Genomic DNA, 15,906 nt, shown 5'->3' with positions numbered 1-15,906 from the left:
CCAAATTGGATCACTGGAGCTTAATATAGAGCAATAAGAGAGAAAGTTGTCGAAAAAAGATGTAGAGTCGAATCGTTCAACCCGTTGACATTCCTGGTGAAGCCATCCAGGTACCACGATGTCTTAGATGAAGGAAGTGTTTATCCTCCCTCCCCCTCCCCTCTACATTCGGGTTCTCCGATGTGGTTATCTCATCATCTTCATCTGTTGAATCGTCAATCCCCATGAACGCTTCAACTGTAGCTTCGACATGTTCTGGCTAGTGGGTGTCAAAGTGTTAGCCCAAAGCACCGGGCCATAAGACCTCGAGTGTTTAATCTAACCATAGTAGGAACGGCTACAAATGCATGCAGGCAGGTTTAGTCGTACCTGCGAGAGGGGATCTCGTAATGGTGCCGTTGTAGATGGTGGGAGCGTGGCAAAACAGGTACAAAAAATTAGTTAGTTCGTAAGCACTTGCTGTGTCACGAGCGTCCGGGTCTGGGTACATTTTCTTCCGTATATCGTCGCATGGGGTTGTCGTCGGAAAGCGTTTTTTGTTCATGCGAGAGAGGAGATTCGCACCTGTGCGATGGGAGGTCGAGGATCGAGGATGCTCCGGCATACACGCGCAGCACATCGTACTCCCGCACCGCCACCTCGAGAAGGTGGCTTCTGGCATTGACCACTACGTGCATTGCATGAGGTTGAGCTGAACTCGCAGCTAGACAGCTCTCCGGCTCCGTAAGCTGCGCAATGGTATCCTGCATGTTTCTAGTCATCTTTCTTAGCTTTGAGCGTATCGGTGGACGTGGAGGAACGAGTTGTCTGAGCTGAGGCTACAAACCGCTGGGATCGGTTTAAGAGGTGCTGTTGACAGTATGTTTTCGTCCACTGAGACGCCAACATCTGTGTCCTCGGCGTCATCCTCGTCGTCAGTATCGTTAAAAGCAATCTCGTAAAAAGTTAGCCCACAAGAATACCAAAGTCCATTCTCCCATCCGCTCCTTGAGCTGGCGTCATGTACCCATTGGACGGGCTTAAACTGGGAGATCGAGATTCGACTCATTTCTGGAGTGGGACATTTCCTGGCTTTGCCAAGCTGAACAAAAGGTCTACCAAAGATGTAAAGACCATGGTCGCATTGCCCAACGCAGCTCCTACTGAGGGGATAGTCGCGCCGTGACCGATCACCTGAACCGGTAATGTTGGGTCATTGGTTGAAGGTGTCGAGACATCCTGTGGTCGCTGTGTCTTTCGAGCAGCAATAGAAGGGTGAAAAGTATTAATACTGAAAAGTACAAACACTGGTCTTGGAAAACGATCGAAGCAATATTCATCAACGCGGTGGTGTCATTCACCATGAGGGGGCACATGTTGATGACAGGAACCGCATCATACTGTCGCCAGACATGAGCGCTTCGACTGGAAACGTTGGGGTGATTAACGGTATGAGTCCTATCTTCGAGATGAAGTCGTACATATCGCCGTCGTCAAGGTCAGGGGGCACGTTGTTCAAGTCCACATAGAACATCCGATCGAACGCACTAGCAATCTTAACGGTGAAGTCCGTTCCGAAAATGCGGGCCGCAGAGCCGGCTAGCTTGGCATCAACGCTTCGGAACGCGTACGTAGAGTGAATACCGCGTCCAGGCATGCGAATAAAGCTGCACAGTGATGACAAGGCTGCGGACCAGGTAGCCGTCTGGGGTTCCTTGGTAATCGCGGTCATAATGCCATCAATACGTGCGATTTCGTGAGCTGTCCTGCAGGAATAAACAGCTTGAGCTTCTCTTTCGTCGGTACACAAGCACGTTCTACTTCACACAAGGCTACTAGGCGGAGATCCGCAGCGTTGCCGGCGCTCGCTAAGGCTTCGTCCAGTGTCATTAGTACGAATCGGGTGGCTAAACGGTCGCTGGTGCGACCCAACATCCGTAGGGTTCTGGTGTTCGATTCGCGGTTGTGCCACGTAACGCACGACGCAGGATATACGTGGAAAAGCGATTATCAGGTGTCGACAAGCTCGTAGAACTAGGGGGGGGGGGGTCGGGAGATGTCGAGTTGAGAGGGTGTAGAGGCCTGTAGGCAAAAAAAGTTAGTCACAAAAACAGCCCCTTGCCCTGTGTGATATCACTTAAGGGGTCGGCAATATATTCGACTAAGACTGATGATGACATCATAGAGAGCTTTAGCTGTTGGAATAGTGTAGCCTTTGGAACATCGATATTCTGGATAAAGTCCGAAGAGATGACGGATAAATTACCGATGGCTGTTCCAAAACATAGTTTTCAGTGGAAGAACGAAGGGTCGAGTAGACGGTGCTTCCGAATAGAGCAAACAGTATTTGTAAGTGAAAACAAAATAATTTGATTTTGATTTTCTGTTGTGTTTATGAAAAGATTTACTCGCAGTTCATGCAGATGCTCTTTTCATCCAATCAGATACGCTTTATGTGGCACGCTCGGAGCTGCATTATTGCTTGGAATCGGGACTATGGAGCACGACGTACCCGCCGCAACCGACGCTTTTGTCACGGCTGCCGGCGAACCGAACGAACGAATGCAAGCACCAGACACTTCGTTGGCAGGTACCCCTGTCGACAGCGGCATTTCTGCTGCTCAGGTGGAGATTGACACGGAACACGAGATGGTAACTGATGCTGAGCAACAATTGGATGGCGACGCGTCCCAGCAGCCTGTTGAGGCGGAAGACGCAAAAGAAAAAGAAGATCCTACTTCAGACGAAGATAACGTGGCTGCTGCTGGCCTTCAGGAGCAAAACGACGTGGTCATGGCAGAGCCAACGGCTTCGGCTGCTGCGCAACAAGTGGACGATGTTTCTGAGGAGAAGGATACCGTAATTGTAGGAAATGAGGACGCTGCGACCATTACGGCGCAAGAAGCAGACCTGGCTGGAGCGTCTAAATCGAATGATGAAGCAGGCAAGAAGGAAATGCCAGTGGCGGATATTAAGGCTCCCCCAGCTCAAGATTCTGCCTCTTTAAATGAAGCGGACACTGCTTCAAATGACGAGCAACACACCAACAAGAATGCGGATGTAATGAGCGCAGAAGACGACGGCGCATCATCCCCACCACCACACGATGAGAGTGAATACGATCCGTCTGCTCCTTCCCTGATAGTAGACCCTGTTCCTCATGGCGAAGACGAGTACGATCCAGCCAACCCGTCTCCTGCTGGAACACCAGTCGCAAGTAATGCAGCATCAGGAATTGCATCGTACCGGCCAGCCAATGAACAGGAAGAGTACGACCCAGATCATCCGTCCATGACTTCCGCAGCTGAGGAACCTGCTGCAATGGAAGTGGACCATTTGTCGACTAACTCGAATGATAACGAGCAGTCTAGTGCGACTCCAGCAAAGAGAAAAGCTGACGACGAGTCTCGTCCCTCCCACGTATCAGCCAATGGAGATAACGATCCCAAGCGACCGAGACACGTTGATGACAGCAAGAGCCGCTCTCACGACGACCACAGACACGGTCGTCCGCGTCGTGGAAGCAGCGATTCAGTTTCGTCTTCTAGCAGCAGACACAAGCACGAGGAAGACCACAAGGGACTCTCAGCAGCTGCGTGGGACCGCCTCATGGACTTCCAGACTAGCGGCGAGTTTCGCGTCACTCAAGTGAGTCGCGCAGCCTTCGCATCTGTCGGTGCCATGCCCGAGTTTGCCCAGATTGCTATCATCGCTCGCTTCGTACGCACACCCATGAAGGAAATACGCGACAAGAACGGACAGCTCATGCGGATCTATCGCGAATATCAGAAGGAAAACCCGCAGATCGCAGCTCTGCAACCTGCGGACGCCTTCGTGTCGGACTACAAGAGTGACCCAGGCCTCTTCCGCTTCGGCTATGCTCCTCCACAACCTGCGACGGGCATGTCTAACGTTCAAGTACCCTATCAACGCAATCAAGTTCAAGAAGATACACCCGCCAAGAACTCCCCTCGTCCAGAACGAACACCCACGTCACGATCGGAGTCTGAACGGCATCAGAAACCTGTGGACGAGTTTGGACGTGCTGTTAGCTCAGACAATCCACTAGCTCCAGCGACAAACGGGGCGTCGCGGTCAACCCAGAGACCCGCAGCAGACCCTCGTCTAGCGTCGCGAAGCCGTCAAGGTCCCGCATCTCCAACGCTTCAGCCGATGCCTCGCGCCACGTCAGGAGCAAGAGCTGAAGACCCGCGTCGTCGTGACCAGCCTCCACAAAGCTCTAATGCTGGACGTGATCCTCGTCGTCGAGCTTTGGTGACGAACCAGCCGTCACCACGTGGGAACCAACCGAACGCTCCTCAATCCGCGGCATCGAATGACTTGTATGAGCGTCTACCAGCTCCAGTGAAAGCTGTAGTGGACAGCATGCGTCGCGAAGGAAGACTACATGAACCGCTCAATGATAACGTGATCACCCGGTTGCTGCATCTACCCGAACGTGTAGCTCTGCAAGCTGTCGAGAATTTCAGCAATGTGGATCTGTCACAAGTGGAGAACTTGCAAGGCTTCCTGGTGGGGATCATCAACCGAGTCAATGAGAAGGCCATTGCCTCAGAGAAGCAACACCGACCGCAAGTGCCTTCTCCTCGAGGACAGCCTCCTTCTTCCATGTCTCGGGGCTATGGAGCTCCACCACAAGGTAGCTCTGTCCTTGGTGGGCCACCGCAAGGTGGGCGTTTAAACAACAATAACGGCGCTAATACTGCTGGTTACCGTGGTCAACCAGCACCAGGACCTGGTCCAGCATTGTATGAGCGACCGTACGAGGCTCCACAGGAGCCCCGAGACCCACGACGTCGACAGCCAGCACCCCAGGGACCAACGCAATATGGCGGAGCCGGTCGAGGACCGTCTCCGGTTGGTGGACATGCTCCTATTGGCATGCCGTCGTTCACTGCGCTTCCGATGTCGGTGCAGAACCACGTGCACTCGTTAGTGGCTAATCATACGCTGTCGTCACTGGAAGAGCTTGGTGGCAAGTGCTACGAGGTGCTGGGACAGCTCTCCGAGCCCTTGGCGAACCAAGTTCTCACTCGGTTCGCTGGTGCCAACCTCTCCAACGTTCGCAACAAGAGCGGATTCCTCATTGGTGTCGTCAAAAGAGCTCGTCAAGAGTACGGCTTTAACTAAATAGTGGCTAGGAAAAGTCGAGACACGGTGTGATGCTTTCGTTTGTGTGTGTGTTCTAGTGACCATTTCAACAAAAGTACGTACGTGTATAAGTTGCAAAGATAGAGGAAGCTCTTTTGTCTACGTCCAGGTGTCTACGGAGCCATACGAGGCACGAAAGCAGGCAAGCCAGTGATGGCACGTCCGAGGATGAGTGCGTGCACGTCGTGGGTGCCCTCGTACGTGTTGACAGCCTCCAGGTTGACGACGTGGCGGATGATGTGGTATTCGTCCGACACGCCGTTGCCGCCGAGCATGTCACGAGCGTTGCGAGCGATCTCGATTGCCTTCCCACACGAATTGCGCTTGACCATGGAGATCAACTCGACTGGCGCCTTGCCCTCATCAAGCAGACGTCCAACTTGCAGACAACCCTGAAGACCGATCGCGATCTCCGTGTTCATGTCAGCCAGTTTCTTCTGGATAAGCTGGTTGCTGTTGACAAATATACAGACGCATATTGTCAGAACTGCACTAATTGACCAGCATGAATCGATTGATTGCACGTACGCTGCGAGTGGAGCACCGAACTGGTTGCGGTCAAGAGTGTACTGACGAGCGATGTCCATGCATGCGTCTGAGTTGAGAAAAGCAAAGTGTTAGGGGGAGCAACAACACGTCTCTGTATTTAAGGCTCGTACATGCTGCTCCGAGGGCACCCCAAGAAATTCCGTAGCGAGCACTGTTCAAGCACGTGAAAGGCCCCTGATACACGTCACCAGAGTTAGTTCGCATGACGGATATATGGTGTTAGAAAGGCTCGCTGTGTTACCTTCAGGCCCTTCACCTTGGGCAACATGTTCTCCTTGGGAACTTCGACGTCTTCCAGGAAGATCATACCAGTAGCAGATGCCAACAACGTCGCCTTGCCTTCGATGTAGGGAGCTGATAGGCCAGGGAAGTCCTGTAGATGCAGGTGAAGTTACGTGAGTCAACTGCAAGTGACAAGTGAAGAGTAAGTAAACCCACCTTCTCCAGAATGAAACCACGGATGTCGCCCTCGTCGTCCTTGGCCCAGACGAGGAACACGTCAGCGATCGGAGCGTTGGTGATCCAGTTCTTGGAGCCGTTGAGGATGTACTTGTCTCCTTTGAGTCTAGCACGCGTCTCCATTCTTTAAAAGAAGATAAAACACAATCAGTTAAGAGACACAAACTCAGCGGTCTTCAGTCATGAACTACTCACGATCCAGGGTCTGATCCGTGGTTCGGCTCCGTCAAGCCGAAGCAGCCAATGAGTTCGCCAGTGGCAAGACGAGGGAGGTACTGCAACGATACAAGCACGCGTGAGGTACAATCCTTTATAGAAACTCATGATCTACCACATACCTTTTCCTTCTGCTCGTCAGATCCGAATTGGTTAATTGGGTGCATTACCAGAGACGACTGCACACTCATCGCCGACCTGTAGGCGCTGTCAACCTGCCACACAGCAAACACGACTAAGCAATTTATGCAAAGCACAGCAATGCCAAAGCTACGTACACGCTCCACTGCGTTCGCAATGAGTCCATAGGACACGTAGCCCACACCGGCGCAGCCGTAGCCCTGGACCGTGGGACCAAGGAAGCCCATTTCGCCCATTTCCTTCATAATGGAGCGGTCAAACTTGCCCTTACGGTTCGCTTCTACAATGCGCGGCAGCAGTTTGCCCTGGCAGTAGTCGTTGGCCGATTTCTGCGGAGAAAAGGCCATAAAGTCAGTCTCAAACGCGTTTAATGACCGTAGCTAAGACCGGCCAGACGCACTTGAATCATGGCCTCCTCGTCCGTCAGCTGGCCATCCAGCATAAGCGGATCACGCCAATTAAAGGCAGCACGGCCTCCAGCCATGCCACGTGACGCTACGAGCAAGCGACGTCCAACACCGGAAAGAGAGAGAGACTTAGCGGCCAACATTGCGAAAAGAAGTTGCGTCTACTTTGAAAATCGGGATATGACGCGGTCTGGTTTTGGTCACGTGAAGTGGATGCTGATTGGTTCGTCCTATATCGTGATTGGAAGTTTGTATGTGAAAATGATGTGCTAAACACGAACTTGAAGATTTGAGCGCTGAAAAGGTCCAGCAATAACGCACTTCAAGTTGGCTACCGGTAATCTCCTCTGACCAAGTGATATATTGTAAAAATATAAAGATAGGTAGGTTTAACAGAGAATTATCAACGACTCAGTTCTGACGCACTCGTTTCATCCTATCTTAATTTCTTCGCAAGTATTCCACTTCGTTAGCCTGCTCCAGTCCAGTCCATGCTTAAATCTTGACGGCCTTCCCACTCACGTTTCAACACGCAGACATAGTTTCCTTCGTAATTTTCTGAGAGCTCTCACACAATACGCAACTTCATCGATTTCTTTCGCTTCAGGAGCATCAGTGACTTTACGTCTGAGTAACAGTGGCATTGAGGTTTGCTTCCATTGGTAGACCTTCTCACCCAATTCAAAAATCAATCGACTTTAGTCGTTGTGGATTATGTCGCGGGCCTCCTCTTCATCGCGAAAAATGTGGTATAGGATCTTTCCGTCAACCAGCAAGAACACAATCCAGCCAACGACTGCGCCAGCAATGGCCCCAATACCAACTCGCATTACCGGGGCCGTCCAAAAGTTTATTGCGGTGGCGGCGGCAGCAGCAGCGGATTTTTGGCTACCCTCCTGTCCAAACCGGCACCCATGACAGGAGCGGCAATGCCGCCAATTGCGAGGACAACAACTGACCCCAGACCAAGCACGCCGATGCTTTGCAAACACGCCACGAAACCTCCAGCAGGGACCCCTCCACTGTTTGCGATGGCGCTCATGGACATTATCTTTGCAGCGATGGAGCCGCTCGCAATACCACTCGACGTGAAGCCAATGAGACCGGGGATTACAGCGACTGCTGACGATACTGATAGCCAAATTCCAGACCCGACTGCTACTTTAACCTTAACGGCAGGAACTGCCGCCGAGGTAGCCACAGCAGCGCAACAGAAATAAGCAGCTGCGGAACTAATGGCAGCACCAACACCAACGTTTATAACTTTGGTAAATGCCTTCTTGTTTGCATTGGTATCGGGTTTTGTGGAAGCCTGAGCGGGCTGTGGCACATTCTTGTCTGACTTCGCAGCACAAACAGTAGCTACAATCCCAATTCCAGAAGTAGCTTCAACTTCCCCACATCACATTGTTTTGATTATGATCCAATCAGCGTCCAAAAATTATTGATCACGTCCCATTGGTCAATATCCCTTTCATCGCCCCCTTGCCAAGCTCGCAGAGCTGCACACGTGGGTAATCCCAGCTAAAGCTCTTCGCTGCACCCCTCTCGTTGACGGCACCTCGACCCCCTGCAGAGCTACGGCAACTGTGTTTGCACCTCTCTGCTTTCTACACGCTGGTTCTTCGCCCCCCCCCACTTTTCCAGTAGAATCCGAGAGATCTCGTAAACCATGAGTCAGAAGTTGCGCGACTTGATCCGCGGCGTGCGCGCCTGCAAGACTGCGGCCGAGGAGCGTGCCGTGATCGCGAAGGAGAGCGCACTGATCCGCACAAAGTTTAAGGACCAGGACAAGCAGTATCGCCACCGCAACGTGGCCAAACTGCTCTTCATCCACATGCTGGGCTATCCGTCGCATTTCGGTCAAATGGAGTGCGTTAAGCTCATCGCCAGCCCCTACTTCGCCGAGAAACGTATGGGCTACTTGGGTCTAATTCTACTGCTCACAGACCAGGAGGATGTGCTCACACTCGTCACGAATTCCGTCAAAAAGTAGGTACTTCGATTGTCATTATTGTGAAATTTGGACTAAATTGTGTTTTTTTTTTTGCTATGATTTAGTGATTTGAACAACCAAACCCACTTCACTGTGGCACTGGCACTCACGGCAGTTGGCAACATTGCTTCGGTACGTCTCTTTAAGGTTCCAGAGCGAGAAAGGAGGCCAAAAAGCTCATCATTAAATCATATTGCAGGCAGATATGGCGCGTGACTTGGTGATGGATGTGGATCGTCATCTACGCAGCGACAACGAGCATCTGCGCAAGAAGGCGGCGTTGGCAGCTGTTCGGGTGTTTACAAAGGTGCCAGATCTAGTGGAAGACTTCACAGAATCGATCCTTGGACTTCTGCGCTCCAAGCACCACGGCGTTTTACTTGCAGGTGTCCAGCTGATCACTGAGGTTGTCATTCTGGATGCAGAGAACTTGAAGACGTTCAGTAGTCTCGTCCCCAAGCTCGTTAAGCAGCTACGCAACTTGCTATCCATGGGATACTCGAGCGAGTACGACGTCAGTGGCATAGCCGACCCGTTCTTGCAAGTGGCAATTCTGAAGCTGCTGCGTCTATTGGGTAAGGACAACGAGGAAGCGAGTGAAGCCATGAACGATGTGCTGGCACAAGTGGCTACAAACACAGAGACAGCCAAGACAGCGGGCAACGCCATTCTGTACGAATGTGTGCAGACGATTATGACGATCGAGAGCGACAGTGGACTTCGCGTGCTTGCGATAAACATTCTGGGGCGATTCCTGCTCAATCGCGACAATAACATCCGCTACGTGGCACTTAACACGTTGTCCAAGGTCGTCACGGACGATATTGCGGCGGTGCAGCGTCATACCAACACTATCGTGGACTGTCTGAAAGACCCAGACACTTCTATCCGTCAGCGTGCACTCGAGCTGATCTATTCACTTGTGAACTCCTCCAATATCCAAACGGTGAGTTCTTAACTGAAATGTGCAGTTATGGTATCATTTTCTAACTCTATTGCTTGTTATGATCTTTACAGCTCGCTCGTGAGATGCTCAACTACCTTGTCATCGCTCCAAATGATCAGAAGCCTGAGCTGTGCTCCCGTATTGCTGGTAACTTTTCGGTTTCTCGCGTTTTCGGTGTTGGTGGATAGTTTCTTAGCGTGTTATTTGTTGCTGTTAGATGCTGTGGACCGCTACGCGCCGTCGAGTCGGTGGCACATTGATACGTTGATCACGATGTTGTCGATTGCAGGTTCGACGCTGCCGGACGAGCGGATATGCAGCTCGCTTATCACGCTTATCCAGCGCAACACTGACCTGCACCCTTACGTGGTCCACAAACTGTTCTGGGCACTTCACGACGATGTGTCGCAGCTCTCGCTTGTCCACGTGGGTATCTGGTGTGTCGGAGAGTACAGCAAGTTCCTTTTGCTAGACGCGCCACCGTCCGAAGAGACCTTGAGCGACAAGAGTCGTGTGGACGAGAGCAGCATTGTGGAGCTCTTCACGACGATCCTACGTCACCATGGAGCCACTGACATCACGCGCGCGTACTCGTTGAACGCTATGGTGAAGCTGACGACGCGTTTCAGCTCTCCGTCGGAGATTGCCAAGCTCAATTTTATGATCTCTTCTTTCAACACGTCCATGGTGCTGGAGCTTCAGCAACGCGCCACAGAGTACACCACTCTGGGCCAGCCGCAGTGGTCTTCTCTACGCAATGACGTACTGGTTAATATGCCTGCGATCGATGCGTCCAAGGTGCGCAGTCGCAATGACAACCTTACGTCATCGGCTGTGGGTTCTGCTGATCTCCTCGGCGACGACAATACCAGCGCAAACGCCACTGCTGCCGCTGCTCCGAAGCCTGCGCAGACAAAGTCGAGTGCGAGTGCCAGTCTACTAGACCTGGACGACATCTTTGGCGGAGGCGCATCGACGTCAAGTGCCGGCACGTCGATGTCAGCTTCGTCTTCGGCTCCTGCTGTACCTGCTGTGGACTTGCTAGCAGATATTTTCTCAAGCGGCCCGAGTGCGCCAGCTCCTGCAGCTTCGTTCGGGTCAAACAACGGTGGGTCGGCTGCTCCGGGTGCCGACGACTTGCTAGGATTAATGGACTTTGGTGCTCCTGCAGCAGCCGCTCCTCCCGCAGCGAACCCTCCAGTGCGTGCGTACGACAAGAACGGATTGACTGTGGACTTGGAGATCACAAAGCCCAATCCGGACGACAAGTCCGTGACGTACATCACGGCGACGACGCGAAACTCGACGGCCCAGGCGATCGAGAAGTTCGTGTTCCTGGCTGCGTTCCCAAAGTACATCAAACTGAAGATGGAGCCTCCAACTGGCGACTCTGTGCCCGCGAACAACAGCGGCGTAGTGACTCAAGTCGTCAAGATCCAGAACAGCATGCAGGGCGAGGTGAGTGTTCGCTGTGGACTGGACTATTTCGTTGTGTGTGAGAAGCTAATTATGCGTGCTTGACGTTGCTGTAGAAACCTGTGCTCATGAGGATCAAGCTGGAATTCTTGGTAAATGGCAGCAAGGTGGAGGACATGGCGACAGTCAACAACTTCCCGTCCAACATTTAACCAGTCAAGTAGAGACCAAGTAGGCATTCGGTCTGGCTACAGCTGTGGGATGTGGGGTCAAAGTCTGACCAAGACCAACAAAGAATATAGCCGTGCTTGTTTTTCGTGTTGATCGTCGGCTACCAACGCACCTTTACGCGCGTCGCTTGAGTGTAGTGAGACGGAATTGCCAGTAGGCCTTCCTCACACAATCTGTGTCGTTCATGAGCGTCTCCACTAGCTTGTAGGCCGCTTCAACCGCCTCGTCTGTGCCTTCCTTCGCGTAAAAGTCCACTAGCAAAGCCGCTGCGAAGATGCAATCCGGTGTGGCTGTCAGTATCTCTTGTATCTTCGTCTTCACCTGCGCAGCAAACGCAGCTTCATGGCCACGGACGAGACCGCGGAGATAGTTCCACGGACTCTCGTTGTGCACTGCGATGGAGATTTTGTCCAGTGCATAGTCGATTTCTCGCTGACGATCCGCTGTAGTTGCAAGTCCCGACGAGTTGTTCAACACGAACCAGCGGTGATTCCACGCCGAGTTGTTGCGCACGTCCTCGAGCAACATTTTGTCCACGAACTGGAGCTCTCCGTCCCAGAGGCCGAAGGTCTTGACAACCCACTGACGGTGTGCCCAGGCGTGGTAGTTCTTGGAGTCTCCGTCGATAGCCAAAGCGCAGAACTCCTTCTCTTCGCTGGCGTCATGCAGCATGGTGCAGATCTCGCGGCGGTGGTGCCAGATCTGGTAGTTCTTAGGGTGCTGGATGGCCATATCGGCGGTGAACTGCAGCTCCTCGCGCAGATCCGAGCCTAGAGCCTCCAAGACACGTCGACGGAAGTACCAGACGGTGTAGTTGGCTGGATTAGCGTCGATCACGTCCAGGGTCAGCGCCAGTGTACGCTCGCTGCACTCGTTTAGCTTGAGCACACCTCGGAAACAGTCCATTACATCTGTGACTATAGCAACATGGAGAGAGTTAGGGGAGAAAGGAGCAAGCAAGATACACGTACAGTTGGCGGAGTAGGCGATGCTCACGATCGGGTTCGGGCCGTCATCCTGCGGCACCTTGACCACGTCGGCCCATGCAGGGTCCTCGCTGTACTTCATGGCGTTTTTCGGAAATGACTTGGCGCAACATAATTTCATCTAAAAGCAACTTAAATAGAACATCACATCATGTTGCTGAAATTTCACTAGCTGAGCCTACAATTTGGTGCCCTTCGCTTTGATGCAAATGGGAGGATACAGCTAGTTGCCTAGCACCTACGCTGCCTTTCCCTTGAGTACGGCGCGCATATCCTCAGCCGTCTGCTTGGCGATATCTTGTGAGCGCATCATGAATCGGTCCGAGACCCAGCAAACCAGGAAGTAGATGAGACCGAAAGGGATCTGCTCGGCTAGCAAGTCTCCTGCCTGGCGCGGGAGCTCCATGAAACGCGACGAGTAGCTAGCCAAATACCAGAAGCCTTGCAGTAGCGAGAACGCGAATGCCACTTTGAAGGCCAACAGCGGGTTAAACCATCGCCGAATGAAGAGCACCGTGCTGGCCCCGATGAGCACTGATAACGCCTCAAAACCCACGACGAAGCTGATACCGCGTGGACTGCGACGCATGCGCTGCACCTCCATGTAGCTCATGAGCGCTACAAGACCCGCCATCTTGCTCAGGAAGGACACCCACAAGTCATTGAAGTACACCGTCTTGGCGTAGTGCTGCAGGACCTTCTGGTTAGCGGCCTCCTCTGCCGATAACTTTACTGCCTCCTGCTTGATACGCTCGGCACGCTGACCAGCGCTTGTCTTGATTGCCGCCATATCCGTCAAAATTATTGTGTGAAACATTGTCATTATAACAAAATTGTCGCAGATTGCTTTTATTTTACCGGTATCAAGACGTTTTATTTTCGGGATGATCGGCGTCATATTTTATTTTTCCTGCATTTGAGCCTTTTATTTTTCCTACAAAAAACACACTGGATAAATTACAAAATCGAGCCTTCAGTATTCAATCGCGGCTACTTCACTTATTTCGTAAGCAGTGTTTCCTTGGAGTTCCCCTCTGACTAGGGCTACGCGAGGCATGCCTGAGTCACCACTTACCAGTAAAACTAAGTGTGTACATATTACCGTACCTCACAAAAAAAGATTTTAGAAATTCTGAACTCCAGTCATCTTAACGTTAAACATCCCCATTGTCGATGATACTGTTCTTTTTGTGTGAAACGTTGAAACACTCCCATTGTTATCTTTTGGCACTCGTTACATCCACCAACTATTTCGACATAAAATGGACAAATCTCAAAAACACATGTGAGCTTAGGGTTAGAAGATACCGGTATCAATGTCGGTATGAATCTCTACGAGTTGGCCCAGACCAACTATAAACCAATTTAAGTCTAGTACATAGGTGACACATAGATGTTATTTTTTTTCAACAATGTCAATGCGTTGTATTCGCTGTGTCGGAATTCCCAACGTTATATTGAGCACTGATACACGCAAAAGAAGAAGAAGAAAAAGAAGGACAATAATAATAAGAAAAAAGGTGGGGCAGGTGCTTTAATATATACAAAGCCATTATTTATATAAAGAAGGCATTCGAAAGTAGAATAAATCCATTTTTTAGTAGTTACTTCGAAATATTCTTGGTTTGCATCCCGAAGAGTACATAGCAGAAGATCTTGTAGCGAATTCTCTCCAGTTCGTTCTCTGATAACGGTTCCGTATCAGTAGATACGGTCGTATCTGGTGACAATATGTAGGTAGACATAGTAGTCGAACCAGTGAGCCACATACACGCCACAGCTAAATCCATCTTGTTGAATCCAAGCGCGAAATTCCCGAATCTCCAATTTGTAGGCCGGGTCGACTAGTTCCAAAAATACGTTTACCACCTTCCTTTTCACCTCATCTTCATGTTTCTTCTTGTGAAGTGGGTCGTAGATCCACATCACGCGTCTCTTAATATCAATTATAACTCCACACCAATGTCCGTAGTCGATATTAATGTAGATTGGACACAACATCGCTAACCATCGTGACATTTGCTGAAAATATGGTTCTTTGTGTCTAGGAGTCGATTGCGCTGGTCATCATCCTCGAAATACGAAAACGTCGGGCTGATTACATGAATATTCGGAGGGGGATTCCACGATGCCTCTGCTGCAATTCGTTGCGTTGCGCTCATCAGACACTGGTCACTGAGCCATCCGTCGTCGCCAAATCTAGCAAGCTCGGCAAATTCCACGGACACTCCACCAGAATTATTAGACCCGTGTAGATTTAACTCTAAAACAGTCTCCACAATAGCATTTCTCTCTTCCTCATCATCAGGATTCTCAATCTTCACACTTTTAATCCATGATACCAGCGCCTTTGCTCCTCGAACAACGGATGCCATGGAATGCCATTGCTGCATATGAGCAATATCAGTTGCCCGAAACGTCCCCACCTTCAAAATCACCACGGCAACATCGTCATGGGAGACATCCCTCCCATTGTTTGCTTTCTCGCGGAGTATCACGTTTTCAGTTGCAGAGATACACTTCTTAACCAGCGCAACTACAATTAACAGTTAATATATGTTAGTTTCAATTCACACAATAGTTGGTATCGAGTCGTTGGTAATTGGTGCAGGATTGGTGTTTGGTACACGGAGTAATCATATCCCAACTGCTTACCAATTATACCAATTTTGAACCAATTATACCAACTCAAGCACAAGATAGCAAACTTACCAGGCAGAATACCACGGGAGTTTAGTTTCACATGCGTCACTTGACAAATCGGTGAGCAGCTTCGCCTTGGGACGCTTGAAAACCGCATCTGCATGCATTAGTTGAAGACCACTAAACACGTCTTCAATCTCAGACAGCGTAATTGCCTCGTGCAGCGCAAGCTCGGCAAACTTGGCGAGCGTCACATCCCCGATTGTAGTTAGGCGGCCGGCTAGTTCTTGGCTCTCTTTGTACTCTTTCTTCCGTTTAGATTTCTTTACCGCCTGCTGCAACCGTGGCCGTCCAGACGGACGACTAGCTTCGTTCAAGTTAACCGCGGGCAGAGGTAACTCTGCCACGTTCTCGTTCGTAGTCGGCGCGTAATTCTCCTTGTCAGATACTCCATTGTCGTTGGTCACACTCTCCATATCGAGACGGCGTCTAGTTGTACTCACTTCGACAGAACCGTCATTAATCATGTTGCTTTCTCCACAATTATCATCCGCACCAACCGGTACGGGGTTTCCATTATCTCTAGCGTTCCGCTCGAGGCACTCAAGATGCGAAAGCCATCGACTTTAGTCTGTCGTCCCTTTGTCAGCAACGACTTCTGCGATCCGTTGGCAGACGGCAAATGCGTTCTTGTACTTGGCATTGTGTGAAATCACTTTTGATGACTTCACCCCAGGCACGTCTGCAATCGCAAACCTAGACACC

General features: G+C 51.0%; 4 protein-coding genes across 4 annotated transcripts; 2 read left to right on the top strand and 2 right to left on the bottom strand.

The window, feature by feature from the left end:
* Positions 1–2,475: 2,475 nt before the first annotated feature.
* Positions 2,476–5,130, top strand: PITG_11146 (uncharacterized protein; the record flags this gene model as incomplete). The annotated part of the gene is made up of 1 exon (XM_002901871.1): positions 2,476–5,130. One exon carries the CDS (start codon positions 2,476–2,478, stop codon positions 5,128–5,130), a length of 2,655 nt encoding a protein of 884 aa, XP_002901917.1.
* A 65-nt stretch (positions 5,131–5,195) lies between these two features.
* PITG_22928 (glutaryl-CoA dehydrogenase, putative) lies at positions 5,196–7,092 on the bottom strand (the record flags this gene model as incomplete). The annotated part of the gene is made up of 9 exons (XM_002901870.1): positions 5,196–5,604; positions 5,680–5,746; positions 5,811–5,874; positions 5,942–6,073; positions 6,139–6,283; positions 6,355–6,434; positions 6,498–6,590; positions 6,654–6,845; positions 6,917–7,092. The coding sequence occupies 9 exons, from the start codon at positions 7,064–7,066 to the stop codon at positions 5,265–5,267; spliced, it is 1,263 nt and encodes a 420-aa protein (XP_002901916.1).
* A 1,503-nt stretch (positions 7,093–8,595) lies between these two features.
* PITG_11143 (AP-1 complex subunit gamma-1) lies at positions 8,596–12,581 on the top strand (the record flags this gene model as incomplete). Its single annotated transcript, XM_002901869.1, has 6 exons — positions 8,596–8,915; positions 8,985–9,051; positions 9,119–9,865; positions 9,937–10,012; positions 10,083–11,323; positions 11,398–12,581. 6 exons carry the CDS (start codon positions 8,596–8,598, stop codon positions 11,491–11,493), a joined length of 2,547 nt encoding a protein of 848 aa, XP_002901915.1.
* On the bottom strand, positions 11,767–13,288 carry PITG_11142 (protein farnesyltransferase/geranylgeranyltransferase, putative; the record flags this gene model as incomplete). Its single annotated transcript, XM_002901868.1, has 4 exons — positions 11,767–11,778; positions 11,834–12,429; positions 12,484–12,569; positions 12,741–13,288. 4 exons carry the CDS (start codon positions 13,286–13,288, stop codon positions 11,767–11,769), a joined length of 1,242 nt encoding a protein of 413 aa, XP_002901914.1.
* Between the last annotated feature and the right edge of the window lie 2,618 nt (positions 13,289–15,906).

Source organism: Phytophthora infestans, genomic scaffold (assembly GCF_000142945.1).
Source record: "Phytophthora infestans T30-4 supercont1.19 genomic scaffold, whole genome shotgun sequence".
In the NCBI taxonomy this organism is placed as follows: Eukaryota; Oomycota; class Peronosporomycetes; order Peronosporales; family Peronosporaceae; genus Phytophthora; species Phytophthora infestans.
This window is presented reverse-complemented; position numbering and strand designations above follow the sequence as displayed.